Source organism: Lygodium microphyllum, unplaced genomic scaffold (genome assembly GCF_053477565.2).
Source record: "Lygodium microphyllum isolate KBCC unplaced genomic scaffold, Lygodium_microphyllum_v1.1.10 scaffold_32, whole genome shotgun sequence".
Lineage (NCBI taxonomy): Eukaryota > Viridiplantae > Streptophyta > Polypodiopsida > Schizaeales > Lygodiaceae > Lygodium > Lygodium microphyllum.
The window spans coordinates 5,866,312-5,883,425 of NW_028229515.1; the positions used below are offsets into that span (position 1 = coordinate 5,866,312).

Consider the following 17,114-nt stretch of genomic DNA (forward strand, 5'->3'; position numbering starts at 1 on the left):
AAACAACTTTATGTAGCATCATAGAATAGTTCTTCCATGGATTTATCTTCAACAAAATGTTTCATAATCTTCATTACCATCTTAAGTTATTTCACATAATTCTTGGTTAGAAATGTGAACTTTTTTGTGAATTTAGACTTCTACGGGCTTCTTCATTTTCCACAATTTTGACTTGATGTCCACTATCACTATCACACTTAAAATTACTCATGAGATACTTTTCCCACACTTAAAAATGTTTTGCTACCAAACCAGTTTTGCATACAATATCTCTACGTGTGTGTGTGTGTGTGTGTGTGTGTGTGTGTGTGTGTGTGTGTGTGTGTGTGTGTGTGTGTGTGTGTGTGTGTTTTAGAGAGAGAGAGAGGCTTTGAAGGATAGCATAGTCTACAAGCCCTAAATTTGATGCCATGCCCATTGTCCAATTTTTCATGTGACACCTAAACTTTTTGAAGTACCTTTTACTTATCTAGAATAAACTCGAACCATTTAGAAATCTAGGTATGTTATATGTCATATCAATAGACAACACAACATCTTTAGAAGGACATGTTTGATAGTTACAAAATTTATTTACTTATTTTGAGAGGAACATAACCATCATTTAGGCTATTATCAAAGAAACAAAGAGACACATATCGGTAATAAATACAAATACTTAGGCAATCTAGCATGTATATATATGCATATGAAAGTGGAGGTGTCAAGAAAAATACTCAGGGGTCACTCATAAATATATGTGTGCATCACATGGGTCCAATATAAGAGACTTTTCAAATACCATCTTTGGATATTTTTTATATACAAAAGGATGCTATATAAAGAAGTTATTTACATATAAAATAGAAAAGTGTTGTGTTTTAGTTAAGAAAAATCCTTGCACGTTTTTCAATACACAAAGGTGTGCTATATAAAAGAGTTATTTAAAGATTGAATAGAAAAGTGTTTTATTTCAGTTTAAAAAATTGACATGTATATTTATAAATAGGCATTGAACACATATGATATAGAGGATATACATATAGTCAATGCCTTGAGGAAAAATACAACTAGTCAATGCTATCCTTATTTGATCCATAGGGTTGGGAATGAGGAATTATTAGTGCTCCAAAAAAATATTTTTCTCCACCAATAAAACTAAAGGGCAAGTTTGTGAAGCAACTAGTATGTGTGTGTGTGTGTATGAATGTATGCATGCATATGTGTGTATGAATGTATACATACATATGTGTGTTTGCTTAATAGTTAAAATAGTTAAAAAATTCAACCTTACTTTTAAAAGCATGACAGAATTGTAACCGATATTCCAGAATTCCAACCACTACCAATGCGCCTAAACGCCATATTCTATCGAGCATGGTTTGATGACCTGGGTCTTGAGATAAAAGAGATATGCTGTTGACAGATAGGATTGAGAAATGAGATGTCTTTGGATAAGAGACAATATATGCGTTGGCAAAGAACGTGCGTGCTTCGCGCTTGCATTGTACAATGACGGTAGGAACGTATGAAGAAAACATGTGGTGTTATTAGTTCAAAAGCGTGAGAATTACAACTTTTACAGCCTCGCGCGACAAGAGGACGTTGGGAGCTAATTGGCGAAGGCGAAGTTGAAGTTGGAGCAGGTGGTCATGGATCCCAGCAGAGACGGCGTAAAGCCCAGCCTCGATTTGCCCAGATCGAACTGCAGCAGGGCGTCTTGCTGCTGGAAGGTGCCCCAAACGATCGAAGAACGCTGGGATTCTTCAGCCGCTGTGAAAGCCAAGCAGAAGACCCTGTTGTTGTTGAGAGAGACGACGGAATTGGCCCCAAACAAGGGCCACACCACCTCCCCGCCCGCCGACCCTGCGCCTTGCAATGCGATGTCGATCTCGGGCACATTGTAGCCCAGCCTCGTGGATTTCGCAGACGACGCAAGGAAGCAGGTGTCGAAGGGGGCGATCGGTCCGGCCTTCTTGATCCCTCTCGCCGCCGCGGCGGTCTTGAAGGCGGCGGCCAAGGCCTTGTAGATGGAAGGCTCCAGCTGCGTGTAGCGGGTGGTGGAGGTGATGCGGGTGCCGCCTTTAACTAGGCCGTACTCGTACGTGAGCTGGAGCAGGGTGGTGTTGAGAGGGAGCCGGGCCCCGTCGACGGAGATGGAGGTGACGGGGATGAAGTAGGTGTAAGGGTCCTGGCGGGCCTTGAGAAGGGGGGTGTATCGGAGGCTCTTGGAGGCGTCGATGCCGGGGAGGAAGATGTAAGGGCTGTCGCCGAAGAAGAGGACACCGGGCTGGGGGCTGCCACTAGGGAGGCAGTAGGCGAATTTCCTCTTGAGGCCCAGGAGGGTTGCGAACTGGGTCGGCAGGCCGAGGTCAGCCTTGCCCAAGCCCGCGGCACCCATGACCCCCCTCGGCACGGCGTTGTTCTGCAGGAGCAGGTCGTCCCGGCACACGAAGGCGAAGTCGGAGACCGCGACGGCCCGGCCCGTGTTGCTGGCCGTGCCCGCCGACAGGGCCCGCACTGTGATGGTGTCCGTCCACACCTTGCCGAATGCCGCGCTGTTGATGGCGCTGTTCAAGATGAGCAGGCTGCAGGTCTGGTTGCCGCACACGGGCGAGGCGGGGCCGAAGCAGGGGTCGTCGCACAGGCCCAAGGCCTTGCTGTGGATGAGGGAGCTGCACAGGCGGCTCTTGCACAGCACCGCCTCCAGCGTTGCCGATGGGTACACGAAGGAGGTGTCGTTCAGGCAGTCCCGCCATAGGTTGTTGGCTTCCAAATCCAGCAGCAGACTCGGGGCTGCAGCGAATAGTAGTCTGCTGCCTCTCCGCACGTCGGCCAGCGGCGTCACCGAATACAGCGACGTGGAAGGGTCGTAAGCAATGGGTGCAAGCAGAGCTTTGACGTCGGCAGCTGCTGCGCGCGCAGCGCTAGCAATAATGGAAGCCTGCCTGATGCTGCAGCTCACGGAGATGAGCAGAAGAATGGATAAGAGTACCAAGGGATTAGTAGACGGCGGTGCCATTGCTGTGAAAGCTACCTAGGAGAAGCAGGAGTGGAAGGTGAGAGTATGTTGCCTCGATCATGCGATGCGCATATATTTATATATACGCGTATCTGCTTCGGGTGGCAGTGTTGATTTGACTTTTCCCTGGGTAAAACTCTCAACGCTTGTTGTCCTTGACTCCCTTGGCGATCCACGAACGCGTTTCTCCCACCTTTGACCTGCAGGGGGATTACAGCTGGACGAGCCCACACCCAAGGGCCGACACACCATATAGATTATACCTGCTCATCAAAACAACAAAAACCAGGTGCTCCTTCTCCTCGCCACCTTTTTATGTGCGCACTGCATTATCTTTCCCATTACGACGATATTAACGTTCCAGAGTAAAGTTTGTGCACGTATAAAGGAAAGGAAACGTGCATGGACCAAAGAGTTCAAATGCTGAGAATTGACCATCTATCTTTATCTTGAGCTTTTTTGCTTGGTTGGGATCCACGTCAGACTTAATATAGACTTTTGATTATTGCCACATCGTATACCACATAGATGACTAAGGGAGAGTTTATCTTTATCTTAACTACTTTGCTTGGTTGCTTGGTTGGGATCCATGTCTCACTTAATGTAGAGTTTTGATGTAATGTAGACTTTTAATTATCGTTGCGGCATGCATCATACACCTTATAGATGACTAACTGCTATGAAGACTAGTTTAACCATTAGGAAATATCTGTTTTAGAATAGCCTTTTCAAAAAATACCAATAGAATAGCTCCATGTCATAGGCAATGTTGGCCAAACAAGGCACTTCACCACAAACACAAGTTTTCCTCATGGTAATCAGGGGACTTTGGTTAAATTGCACGCTTATTGCCACATCAATAGAATGTTCATCATGGTGACTGTTTCTAAATGGTGATACTTGATGTGTGAGAGCTTTCAACATCTACATGTAAAAACAAGCAATGTAAATATCTTCCTCTTTTTACCCTTAATATCTTTTATACTTTCTTCAAAACAAAAAAAGAAAAGACCATACTTGAAACCATATATTGGGTCCATTTTGACACCATTAATACTTTGTTATTTTCTCATAACGAAATGTTCCAAAGATAGAAGCTTCTCATCTCATACCAAATAGGTGGGGGAACAACGTAAATTTCTACACATTGTTATGGTGTTAGAGCGATTTGCAATTTGTTTCCTTTTTTCATTTGTAAATGAGATAAATTAGATACTTTGCAAAACTAAACATAAGCTCTCAAATTGATGAGTCTCATTGTCCCCTCCTATGAGGTCTATATAAGAAACACAATCAAAACTTCCAAAGATCTCACAACTCAGACTTATACAATGTTGAATGCACAAACATGCGATAAATAGGGTTGTAAAAATCATTAATATATAGGGAGTGAAAGACAAACATTAACAAGATCAAGCCTAGACTATATCTCCAAAGAACCCTTATGACTATATCTTAAAGTTTCTTAAGCATAAACACATTTAATGGTGATTTCTATTCACATTGAGCCTATCATTGCATGTATATTATTCCTCACACATTAAGTCTATTATTTAATGGTGATTTCTATTCACATTTTGGCTACCATGGCATGCTTATTATTGTTATACACTCAACCTACAACATTACATAAATTTGACAACCCATAAACTATATTGAGAGTTTCTCCTCCTCCTCCTCCTTCTCTCTCTCTCTCTCTCTCTCTCTCTCTCTCTCTCTCTCTCTCTCTCTCATAATTATGAATTGATAGCATAGATACATAAATATATATGTATAATACGTTAATTAATATACAAGTATGCATATTTTTTATAAGTAATTGATACATTAATAATTAATAATGAATACCTAATCAATTACATCATTATACATATTATTTATTATATATGTAATCAAGTACATTAAAGTATTAATTATTATAATATGTATATTACAATTGGCATTAGTAAAAATAGTACATGAACAATACTTATATATAATAATAATAATAAATTAATAAATTAATAATAGGTATACATAATAATTAAGTATTTGAACATAATGTAAATATTACTTATAAATATACGTCTTGTAAGTTAAGTATACTTTACATAATAATATTTAATTGTTAATGATTAATACATATTCAATTACATTAACGTATTAATAACAATAATTAATACATATATGATTGGATTTACATACAATTATATCATATGTATCATTACCATCATCTTAAGAGAAAAATATAATCACTACTCACCCTTCAAGAAAAAGCTCTCTATATTTTTTACATACTAAACTTTTTCTCCTTGTGCCACATAGGTTTGGGAGCCCTCTAATTGGTTTTGGATCCTCGAAGTAAATCTCTAAATAATAAATAGAATAGATTTGCAACAATCCTTCTATTTTCTAAACTAGAAGTGGGCCAATTGTCTTCAACTGTCATGACTATCTATTGTAGCCATTGTGCTATCATGTTCTTAAGAGCAAACATGTATTCACAAATACCATTTGGAATCCTATATGCTCTCCCAATGCTTTATATTTTTATTGTGGACACACGTTTAGCCAAATTTTTGTTTTGGGCCAAGTGATCCATGAAAGCATCATTGGATAGCCAAGCACAACCCAAAAGGAAGGATTGACTTGCACATTATTCATCCATCTTATAGAGATTAGAGTAACTCTTGAGAATTGAGCCAATCTACTAATGCATGATGATACATAAAGCTTTGAAGTCAAATTGCTCTTAGAATAATGTATTGTCCATGTAATTGTCATAGACTACATTACCACACCCAACTTCATATGTCCACTTTCTTATTTGAGTATGGCCCATGGCTTGAATTAATTCCACTAAAACACTTGAAATGTGAAGCTGAAAGCATGCTCTCCCAATACACTCCTAAACCCATGCCTCTATCCTTCTTCCTCTAGCAAAATTTGATCCTAGAAGATGGTATGCAATTACTTATCACTTTCATGTTTCCAAACAAAGCCTTTAAGTAGCTTTTCACACTTTTCATTGCTTTTTGAAAGGGCAAGCACAATAGCCACATAAACTAGTATGGCTTGAGTGTGTGTTTTCACCATTGTTAGTTTGTTTGAAATAGCTTTGGCTTTATTCTTTCTACAATTGATTTTAGGAGAGAATTTCTCTAGTGTCTACTCAATGTTGGGGGTAAATGCATCTATGCCTAGTCACCTGTGTATTAATTACATTGACAATACCCTCATGCCTACACACTCGTACACTACAAGTGGTGGGCGCCTACCATAGTCACTTCATTCTTTATTCTTTGAGTGGCATTTGAATAAAGGGAAGGTTGGTCACACATTGTGACTATTTGAGTTCCCACATCTTATGTGTGTGTCTCTCTCTTTCTTGCTCTTACTCCTTCCACCATAGCTCTTGTTAACAATCTGTGCTTCTAGTTTAGGCACTCACTCCCTTCAATTGGTATCAAAGCCATCTTCCTCAAGAGATCAAGCCCGACCTAGCATTGCTTCCATCTTGTGGAGAAAAACTTCAACTCACAGTCTTAATGGCAACCATGGATTCTTCATCCTGACGTCTGCATTGAGCTCATCTTCTTCCCGACTTATTCTTGTTGCCTAAGGCTTGTTCCAGGGCCTCCCTAGGACCTAATGGAGTTTCCCCAGTGCCATATTTCACTTATCAGAGCAAGCAAGAGTAGCCAACAATTTAGTGTGAATTGCACTAGTTTTCTACCCCCCATCCCTGATCTGTCTACTTCTCTTGCTCTTGCTCCTTTCACCATAGCTCTTGCTTCCACTCCGTGCTTCAACTTTAGCAGCTCACTCTCTTCACTCAAACTTTTGAGCATTAGTAAGGCTAAGATTAATTGGTCACCCCAAGCATGTAATAATCTTCTTAGAACCTATGGCTTTCAATTTGAACTCAAACAAAGTTTCATTATCTCCCAATCCTAATAAGATTATTTCAACTCATAATCAAATTGAGGATTTTATTAATACAATAGGGCTCATAATCTTTGATGTTTGCAATGTCACTTGCAAAGAATTGGAGGATAAGTTGGGAACCATCTAGAAGGGGAAAACCCATGATGCACCCAATACTAACATGCCAATCAAGATAGCCCTCTAACACATGAAAGGATGAGTTGCTAAGGGTTAGAAAGGAGGAGCAATTGATTCTAAATATTGTATCCAAGTGGTAGAATGGAGGGAGTAAGACAGACAAAAAATTGGCAACAAGAGGAAATGAATGGCGCAATTGATTCTAAATATTGTATCCAAGAGGTAGAATGGAGGAAGCAAGACAAACAAAAAATTGGCAACAAGAGGAAAGCAATGGAGACACCATCCTTGATTTAACCACTCGATTAGCAAGAAACCTAGGAAAGAAAATGGGCCAACAAAAGGACCAATTTGGTGGAACGGCTAATGCATGCCCAACAATAAAGCTTCATCCACACCCTAACTATAGCCACTGACCTAAATGAGGAGGACTTAATTGAGGAACTCATGAGGAATTTATAAGCAAGAGAGGCCCTAAAAACAAGTTTGTAGAGTAATTGTACTTCAACTAGATTATGGAATTACAAGCAAAGATTGTGTACTACAATCTAGGGAGGTAGGATTCCCAAGTGAAGATCTAAAGAAGATCTGCATCATCAACCGACAAGAGCCACCAACATCACCACTACTTGATGTAGAGGGGTGGGGCCTAGTAGATACCTTGCATCCAATACTTAAGAATCAACAACCACGTGACACTCACCAAATGAGCCCATATCTTTGAATACAAGCAAGGATCCTAAGCAAAGGAGAAGAGAAATGCTAGAAAATGTCAAGAGAAAGTTTGCTACCTCACCCTAGCACACATCTAACATACAATTCCTCAAGAATATGGAATCCGCACTTATTAATTGGGAAGGTGAATTCTTGATACTAAAGTAGTAGAAGATCCAGAATATATACAAGGACTTCATGTTCATTCTCCCTTGAATACTCAAAATCATGCTTTCCTTGAAGGTGATGAATAAAGTAATTGAAATGGAAGAAACATTAGGACAGAGGATCCTAGATTGTGGTAGCAAGAACAGGATGACCATTAGGAATCAAGAACATGATGACCACTAGGCAAGACATTTTTGAGGTGTCGAGAATAGTACATTTAAAGCGTAGGTTGGAAGGGTTCTCAAGTTAGGTACATGCAGTGGCTTTGGTCGATTGGCTCCATCTCTAAGCTCTTAGCCCAATTTCCTACTTCACAACCTCCTAGTCCATCAAGGATACCGTCGAAGTACAAGAAACTTTTGAAATGTGAGAAAACTTGGACTTCCACCAAAACAAACATTAGGGGAATTTCTCCTCGCAATGTGTATGTCTTGGACTTCCCTTGCTATTCTACAACAAGCATTGGTGGTATTGCAAGCTTATGCACATCAACAACCTAAAAAGCCATGTGCATAAAAGTAGAAAGGATATGGTATGCAAATAGAAATCTCACAAAAGTCAAAAAAATTGCATCCATAGCAATAGAAACCAATTTCATGGAGATTGAGATTTTTCACAAAAGGTTCTAAAATATATAATGTAACTTCAAAGTAATACTCCAATTTAAACACCCTATAAAACATGGATTTCTTCATCTTACTCCAGACCCCCCTATGGAGCCCCAAGAGGAACACCAAGGAAAAGGGAATTCTCTTGCAAGAAAATCTATCGTGTAACATCAACAAGCTTTTTTATTAGGTTTTATATGATCACAATGAAGAAAAGAACACCAAGCACAACAAATCTTCATGGAGCATCATGTAGATCTCCCACGGATTTGATAGAATCAACCATATTCTTCAATATCTTCATAAAATCCATCAATAGAACAAAGAAAGCAAAGGAATACACCATCTTTGAATGGAAATACATCACATAGTATTCATCTTCAATATCTTCATAGTCTTCTCTCTCAATCTCTCATATACAACCACTCTGTTTTAGTAGATTTGGCTATCTCTAACTCTCTCTCTCCATCAATAGTACATCATATTCTCACTACAATCTCTCATAATCACTCTCAATAATCCTTCTTAGGTCGTGGATACCCCTCCCAAGAGGTATGTCTGATATGAAGAGTCACCAGTGCCACTACAATGTCCTTTCATAGCTCACCACTGTCACTTCACTCCAGTCTTTACTTGAGTCTTCAGCAGCTATTTCTTCCACTTCTTTTAGCTCTTTTACACTTGTATTCACCTCTTTCCAAGGCTAGAAAACTTTCCCAAGCTACACTCTCATCCAACAGAACACATACAGAAGGTCTATAGAAGAGTCACAGTATAGTACCAGAACAGCTATAGTACAGAGACAGAAGCTCTACAGAAGATCTACAGAAGGTTACAGAAGGTCATCAAAACCTCATAACTCATACTCAAACCATTCCAAACCATCAAAAATAACTCAATAAGCTTTTAAAAAATCTCAAACCCTATCAATCAATACTCCATCCCTCCTTATAGAGAGAAAATAGAACAAAACATAACAAAACAGAAGCTCAACAGAACCAATCAGAACCAAATAGAACATCACAGAACCTCATATCTCCATTGAAAATCATCATGAACTTCCAAAACATAATCAATATCATCCAAAACACTCTCAAAACACTTCCAAACCAATCAATCATCTCATAAAATCAACCATTCAGCTCTCAAAAACAACAAAAATCAGCCAAAAAACAGGTCATTTCAACACTCAACATATCCCCACACTTAATAAGGAAGCGTCCTCGTGACCGAGGGAAAAAAGAATACAAGTGCATTCAAAAGCTCAACTTTGATCTTCAATACATCTTAAGCGTCCTCGTGACCGAGGAAAAAAAGAATACAAGTGCATTCAAAAGCTCAACTTTGATCTTCAATACATCTTCAAAAACAATCCATCCAATCATGGTATGCCAGGAATTATCAGGACAAGTAACCACTTTGGAGGAGTAACTCTGAAACATGTCATCTATTCGCAACTCCAAATGGTTGACATACAAAACAACTTGTAAAACCACGTCTCCCACATACCAAGCCATATCCACTTCATCTGGAATCAACAAGTCTCCTCGTAGATACATATATGACATCAACATGGTATCGGTCGTGACAGAATCTTCAAACACCATACGGACCACCTCTGTCAACAACGTAGGAGACCCAGCCTCACTCTAACCATCCTCTGGAAGAGGTAAATCCATCGTGGAAAGCTTCATGTAGAAGGCCAACTTCTGTTGTTGATAATGGACAAAGAAAGAATGGTCTGGAGGAACATATTCTTGATACTGCTCAAATGAAGACCATAGCAAATCCATTCGAGATTACAATCTTTCCACCTTAGCTTGGAATAAGGGACATAAGGTAGCCTGTCTCTGAAGAGCTGCCAAGTCCTGCTGTGAGAGAGAAGGGATCAAGGAAACATGAGGGCTTGGAGGAACAGACCGTGACTTTGCTAGTTGATCTTACAACTGCTTGATTTGGGAAGCTTGTGATTCCACTAGGTCATTAGCAGTTTGTAAGGCTGAAAGTTTGACATCTAAAAGAGTTTGGAACTCTTGCACTTCTTTGGACATCCTCTCCTTCTTCTCTGAGAGGCTAGTAACCTCTGATTGAGCCTCTATTAACTGAATCTTCAAAGAAGATATCTCATCTCTTTGGGTTGCAATCAGTTGGGTTTGTTGCTCCATCTCCTTAAACAAATCTGCTAGGGTATCCTTAGCAGAGGCTAACTCAGATGTTGCCTTATGCAATTGGTCCTTAGACTGCATCAGTTCTTCATAAAAGGAAGCGTACAGCTGCTGTTGAACACAGGCTGCATTGACAGTTCAATGGAACTCTGAATGTCTTTACATAGGAAAGGAATGGCATCTCCCGAGACTAGACTGTTCAGTGAGGAGATTGATATGTCCAACGAACCTTCTCGATGTGCTTTGAATAGGTTATTACATGTGAGATAACCAGGGAGATCACTGCCAGAGGTAGCAGGAATGGACACGGAAGGAAGAACTGAAGGAGCTTTATCTGCTACCCGCTTCAAGCATTTGCGCTGTATGACCAGCGGAGGCAGAGAATCCAGATCCTCTATATCAATTGGTTTTGACTCATCTGAAGGTGGAGGAGGAGGTACTGGATCAGATGGAGGAGGTGGAGGCACACTCTTCTGTAAACTTGAGTAGGTCAAGAAGGCAGACAAGTATGATCCATAGGTGACATTGGTAACATTGCTCCTGGTGACTTTGATGAAATGTTGATCCATCTTAGTGAGTAGGTAAGTGCTCCAATCAATAGCTACTCCTTTTAACACCATCCTTGAAGCTGTAAAGAGCTCTTTGGACAAGTAATGGGATAGCATTTTTGCAGGCATAAACCTATCTTGGAGAAACTAACAGACCAACTTCCACACAAGATCAATGATCATGGAAAAGGAAACTTTTGAAGAGTTGATCACATTCTTAACATCCAGAATTTCCCTGGTCTGTTTTTGTAACAGCTTCAAAATCTCTTCGTTAGAGAAAAGCTGGCGAGTTGTAACAAAGGGTTCACCTTTGGAGGGAAGAGACAGAGCCTTCCCGAGACCTCGAGATGTCAAAGTCATGGAAGTACCTTGGACCAGTCCCGACTTCTTGCTGTAGGAGGCCAAAAACTCGTCACACATCAATGGATCCTCTAGAAGCAATGGATAGGAGGTAGCCACGAAAGTGGCGAGTCCCGCCTTCGTGAGAGGCTCAAAAGTGAGTAGGGAAGAGTAATCCCTACTGACTAGTGGGACATACTGGATAGGGGGAGGAGCGTGAGGTGCCATTCAGATGGTTACACACACACACCACAAACACAGACAATCAAGTAGAATTCCTACAAAGCAACAGACAAAAACCAAGGATAAAATATCAACCAAAACGATAAAACGTGACTCGACCAACTATCCCTAAGCAAACCACAGCCTAGAAAAAAATTTCGACATGACCTCTACACATATGCGACCGAAAGCTTCATGCTATGCAACATACAAACACCCAAATCCCCGTATCAGCAATAAAGAAAAAAAGCTACACACCGTACCCTTAACCGTAACAAAGAAACTGAACCAAAATATAACAACAACCCACACATATCAAGACCACAACTTTGATAATCAGGTTTGACCATGGAGACAACTCCGAAGACTTCACGTGCCCATCCCACAAAACGAGTTCATTAAAAAGGGAAAATAAGTGCAGTGAGGGGGAATTAATTTAATGAAAGGTTCATTTTATGATTTATTAAGAAATGGGTGAATTTTTATTAAGTGATAAACCTTATTAAGAAAACGGCGGTTCCTTCTTAAAATTTTAATTACCAATTATTAGGTTAAAGCGGTGCTTTAATCCGAATCTCGGACTTCGATACCCAGACTGGGTCCCTAAATGCAAGTTCATTTATTAAAAATTAAGGTGATGTGGAGCGCTTTTTTGCCAGTGCGTACTCTTGTGACGGCTGGTTCATTTTAATTAAAAATGTTAAAGTGCCTCTTAAGCGCACTTAGCGCGTGCTAAGTGAATGGTGGGTTAATTTTTATTAAAAAATGGTGTGTTTAGCGCGAGCGCGCGTACCATGGTGGTATTTAGGGTTCAATTTAAAAATGAATCGTGAGTTTTGGAGTAGCGGGAAAAAATAAAAAATATAAAAAATATACCTGGTAGTGGGTGTGTGTGAATGCAATGAATGCGCTCTTCTCAATCCAAAAAGATAACTGGATTTTTTTGGAGATTTTTTAAGTGTGTGTTTTGAATGAAAGAGGATTTTGTATGAATTTAGGTGTTTAATGAAGTATTTTTACCACAAAATAATCATGGAATAAAATGACACATCATTTTCAGCTTAGAAAATCTTCCAAAAATAAATAAAAATATTAATTGAAATTTTAGGAATTTTTTGTAATTAATTTGGAATTTTTAACCATTTTTAATGAATTGTTTCTCATTTTTTGGTATTTTTAAAAGAATTTTTTATTTTAAAATGGTTTGAATTTTTTTTTCCTGAAAAATTTTCAGTTCAAAAAAATATGGCAATTTACTGTAAAAATATGGGGAATTTTTCAAGATTTTTTCTTCTTTTTTTAAAATTGTAAGTGTTTTTTAATGATTTTTGTTAATTTTTCAATGTATTTTGAGGGTTTTCGGGTTTTGGAATTAAAAAATCTGGGAATATACCCAGGAATAGGCTGCGTGTCAGCTGCGTGTGAACAACCGGCTGCACACCACCTCACGGACCAGCTAACGCGCGTTCCCACGCGTGAACATCCGCGAATGGTCTCCCGCACAATCACGAACACACAGACACACGAACACAACCACGTGCGTACACACCCTTGTGTGGGTGATCGTGGACTGAAAATGGGACTGCAGGTTTCTGCGTGTGTCGGTGGGTGACAAGGGCTTATGGAGGGTTTTCGACGGTTGTCTACGGGGGAGAACAGGGTTTTAGGAAGGGGTTCTGTTGGTATGTGGGGGAACAAGGTTTGAGAAGAGGGTGGTTTTCTGCTAGTGTGCCTGTGGGGAGAAAGGGGACTTGGAGGGTAGGGGGTTTGATGGTGAGACTTGGGGCTTGGGTGGGGGTGGTGGGTTTGTGTTCTTGGGTGGGGGAAAGGGGGCTTAGGTGGGGTTTGTGGGTTTATGTGTGATGGTGGGACTGGGGGGGAAGGGGGGCTTGGAGGGTGGGAAGGGTGTGTGTAATGGTGGAGGGTGGACTGTCCCGACACGTGGAGGAGGCCACGAAGGCGGGCAGGGCGTCAGGAGGGTGGCGTCAGCGAGGAGGGAGGAGGCCACAGTGGACAAGATGGCGGGCACACGACGGGCAGGCAGAGGCGTCGGCGGCGTCAGGGAGGTGGCACAGGGCGGCACGAGGCGGCGGGGGCGCAGGGCGCCGAGGTGGGAGGCAAGTGGAGAGGCCCAGAGAGGCCACTTGGCACAAGCGGGTACAGGGCGTCGGTGGCTGCAGAGGGCGTGTGGCATCGTGGGCGGGGAGTATTCCACGACGGGGCCAGGCAGGAGGGCCACAGGGTGGGCGAGGACGTAGGGCGCCAAAGGGGCGGCACTCGACAGCGACGACGGAGGTGGCGAGCAGCGCAAGAGAAGAGGGAGAAGAGGAGGAGAAGGAAAAGGAGAGGAGGAAGAGGGGAAGGAAAGGAGGAGGAGGTGGGGGTGAAGAAGAAGATGAAGAAGGTGGAGATGGAGGGCACGCAGGGAGAGGGATGGAGAGAGGGAGGGAGGTAGTTGGGGGGGGAAGGGTCGGGGAGAGAGAAAGGTTGGGGGGTGGGGGGGATAGGGAAGGGTGTGGGGGGGTGCCTGAGGGGTGGGTGGTGGGAGGGACCCGTGGGGGGGCATAGGGGAATGGGCATGGGGGGTGGGTACGATTGAAAGGGCGCCCAGGGAGGGTGGGGGAAAGGGTGCCCAAGGATGTGGTGGGGGCCCATGGGAGGTGCCCATAGGGTGGAAAGGGGCGGGGGGCCCATGGGGTAGGGGTGGTAAAGGGTGAAGGGGGTGGGGGGTGCCCATGGGGGGTGCCTAGGGGTGGGAATGGGCAGGGTGCCCATACGGGGGAAGGGTAGGGGATAGGGGTGTCCATGGGAAAGAATGGAATGGACGGGCCATAAAAGAAAGGCGTACCCCCGAGGGAAAAATATTTGCCGTGACGGGATTGAAATAGCGCTGGGAGGGTGGTACGGGGCACGCGGATGCGACCAGAGGGCGAGGAGACACGTGAAATTGAAAACGGGCGCGTTCATGCGCGGGACGAGGCGTGCGAAAACATGTAAAAAGAAAGAAAATTTTAATATCTCCCAATCCGGTCATCAAAACAAAATGTCGTAAAAACAAAAGCTGGGCAGGACAGCAGGGGGAAGACAGGGAAAATGTGCAATGGAAGTTCCGGGGGAAAGACAGGGCGTTCACGTGCAAAAAACACGAAAATAGGTCTAAAAACGCAATTAAAAATTAATATCGAAAGATCCGTGGATCGAAACGAGGTTCAGGAAAAAGAAAAAATGCGCAGAAAGACGTGCCTGCCAATCCTATCATGTCAAAATAGGGTTTTGACTAAGAGAAGACACGTTCACGTGGGAAAACCCAAAAAACAGACCCGAAAATGGAATCAGAAATTAATATTGGACGAACCGCTCTCCGGAATGACGTGCAGGAAAAAGGAAAAATGTCCACGGGAAGGGGGGGTACAGGATGGTCATATCAAAACGCAGTTCTGGCGGAAGTAGGAGGGGTTCACATGCGAAAAACACCAAAAATACGTTCAAAAACACATTTAAAAATTAATAATTAAAAATAAAAAAGTCAAAATAGGGTGGAGGAAAAAGGAAAAAGGTAGGGGAAGGCGTGGGAGACACGGCTGTCAAATCAAACTGGAATTCCGATGCAAACAAGGCAGGCTCACATGGAAAAATGTCAAAAAGATGCACGAAAAAGTCTCGAGAAACCGCAAAATTTTAATATTGGACAAACCGTGCATCAAAATGACACGGAGTAAAAAGAAAAAATGTCAAGGAGAAAGTTGTTGTCAAGGCTATGATGTCAGATCACAGTTCCGAAGCAAGCAAGATGCGTTCACATGGAAAACCGGCTAATTTACACAAAATGCTTCAAAAATTAATAACTTGAAAACCGTGCACCGGAATAGGGCTGGGTAAAAAGGAAAAATGGTCAATTCAAAGTGAGGAACAGGGCTATAAAGCTAGATTTGAAGTCCGTTGAACGTAGGGTGTGTTCACATAAAAACACATCAAAATAAGGGAATTAAGGAGAACTGCAAGGGAACAGCCTTGAGGGTGGGTGAAAAATGGACGGAAAGGACCCCATTAGGGTAAAAGAAAGTCATGGTATAGAGGCATTAGCAAGTTGAGGCATATGCAGAAGGGTATGCAATGTAGACACGCAGGGACGCATCCCCACACTTAAAACCTTAACGGGTAGGGTGAACCGAGCAACAGGGCCGTCCACTAACGTCCCCACACTTAAAACATGAACGTCATTGAGAAACAGAAGGTGTAGGGTTAGAAAAACTTGGCCCGTATCGTTGAGGATCAAGGTTGATTGTCGATGGCACATCCACTGTCGTGGTCGCCTGCAGGAGGTACCAAGGCATCTTCACAACACATGTCCTTCATGGCAGGGACCACGCAGCAGCACCCAGGGAGGTAGCTGGTTGAAGGAATCGCAAGAAATTCACCGATGGCGAGGAATATTACACTCAACTCACAGTTACTCAAATGGAATGAAAGAACTGTCACTCGCCCCAGGACTAATATCACTCGAGAAAGAATGATTGAAACCCATATCTCATACCCGGTTTAGAAATCGACAAGGGGGATGGTGCAGAGGGAGTATACTAGGGTGCACAATTGATGGTGCATTAGTACGTCCAATCCATCTAGCATAAGTGTAAGGAGGAAGGCAAGGGAGCCTTATAGTGCAGTGTATAGAATAGGGTGATGTGTCCTGTGATGACGGTAGAGACCCAGCCCGTGGGTGTATAGGGAAACGGGAACATACCTGACTCCAAGTGTCATAACGTCCCTCAATCTCACCTCTCGGTAATTGATTGAAGAAACTCCAGTCACACTCAGTCCACCCTTTGTCTCACGCTCTGCTGGATAGATACAGGAGGGTAGCCCTTTCCGGAAACCCATTGATGTAATCCTCACAGTCACTTGTGCAAAGGTTGTATGCCTTGTGCGCATTTGATGGTGCAACTGTGCATCCCGCCCTATGCCGGCATACAGTGCAAGAAGGAAGGCCAGGGAGCCTTATGGTGCAATGCACAAAAACAAATTGTGCTTTGTGCATTGAGAGGCCCGTCCCATGCATGCAACACTTCATTCACACTTCTCACCTCTCATTTGATTTGAAGGGAAAAGACTGGTCACTCGCCCCACCCTCTGTCTCACACTCTAATAGATACAGAGGGCAACCCATACTCACTTTCCCATCCAGTTAGGATGAAAGCTCACATCACTCGATTGTTTGGCGATGAAGATCGTGTCGTCAGTTGTTGAAGAGACGTACCCAGGGAGGTAGCCATCAAATCGAACGTTGTGTTGGATAGGACATGTCGTA

At 42.4% G+C, this 17,114-nt stretch overlaps 1 protein-coding gene across 1 annotated transcript; it reads right to left on the bottom strand.

Moving 5' to 3' along the window:
* Positions 1-1,508: 1,508 nt before the first annotated feature.
* On the bottom strand, positions 1,509-3,107 carry LOC148009241 (putative aspartic proteinase GIP2). Its single transcript, XM_087673680.1, has one exon. The coding sequence runs from the start codon at positions 2,999-3,001 to the stop codon at positions 1,592-1,594; it is 1,410 nt and encodes a 469-aa protein (XP_087529806.1). The 5' UTR covers positions 3,002-3,107; the 3' UTR covers positions 1,509-1,591.
* Positions 3,108-17,114: the final 14,007 nt, after the last annotated feature.

Excerpts from the sequence above, each read along its gene's own strand:
- LOC148009241 (XM_087673680.1), bottom strand. The coding sequence starts at position 3,001 with ATGGCACCGCCGTCTACTAATCCCTTGGTACTCTTATCCATTCTTCTG.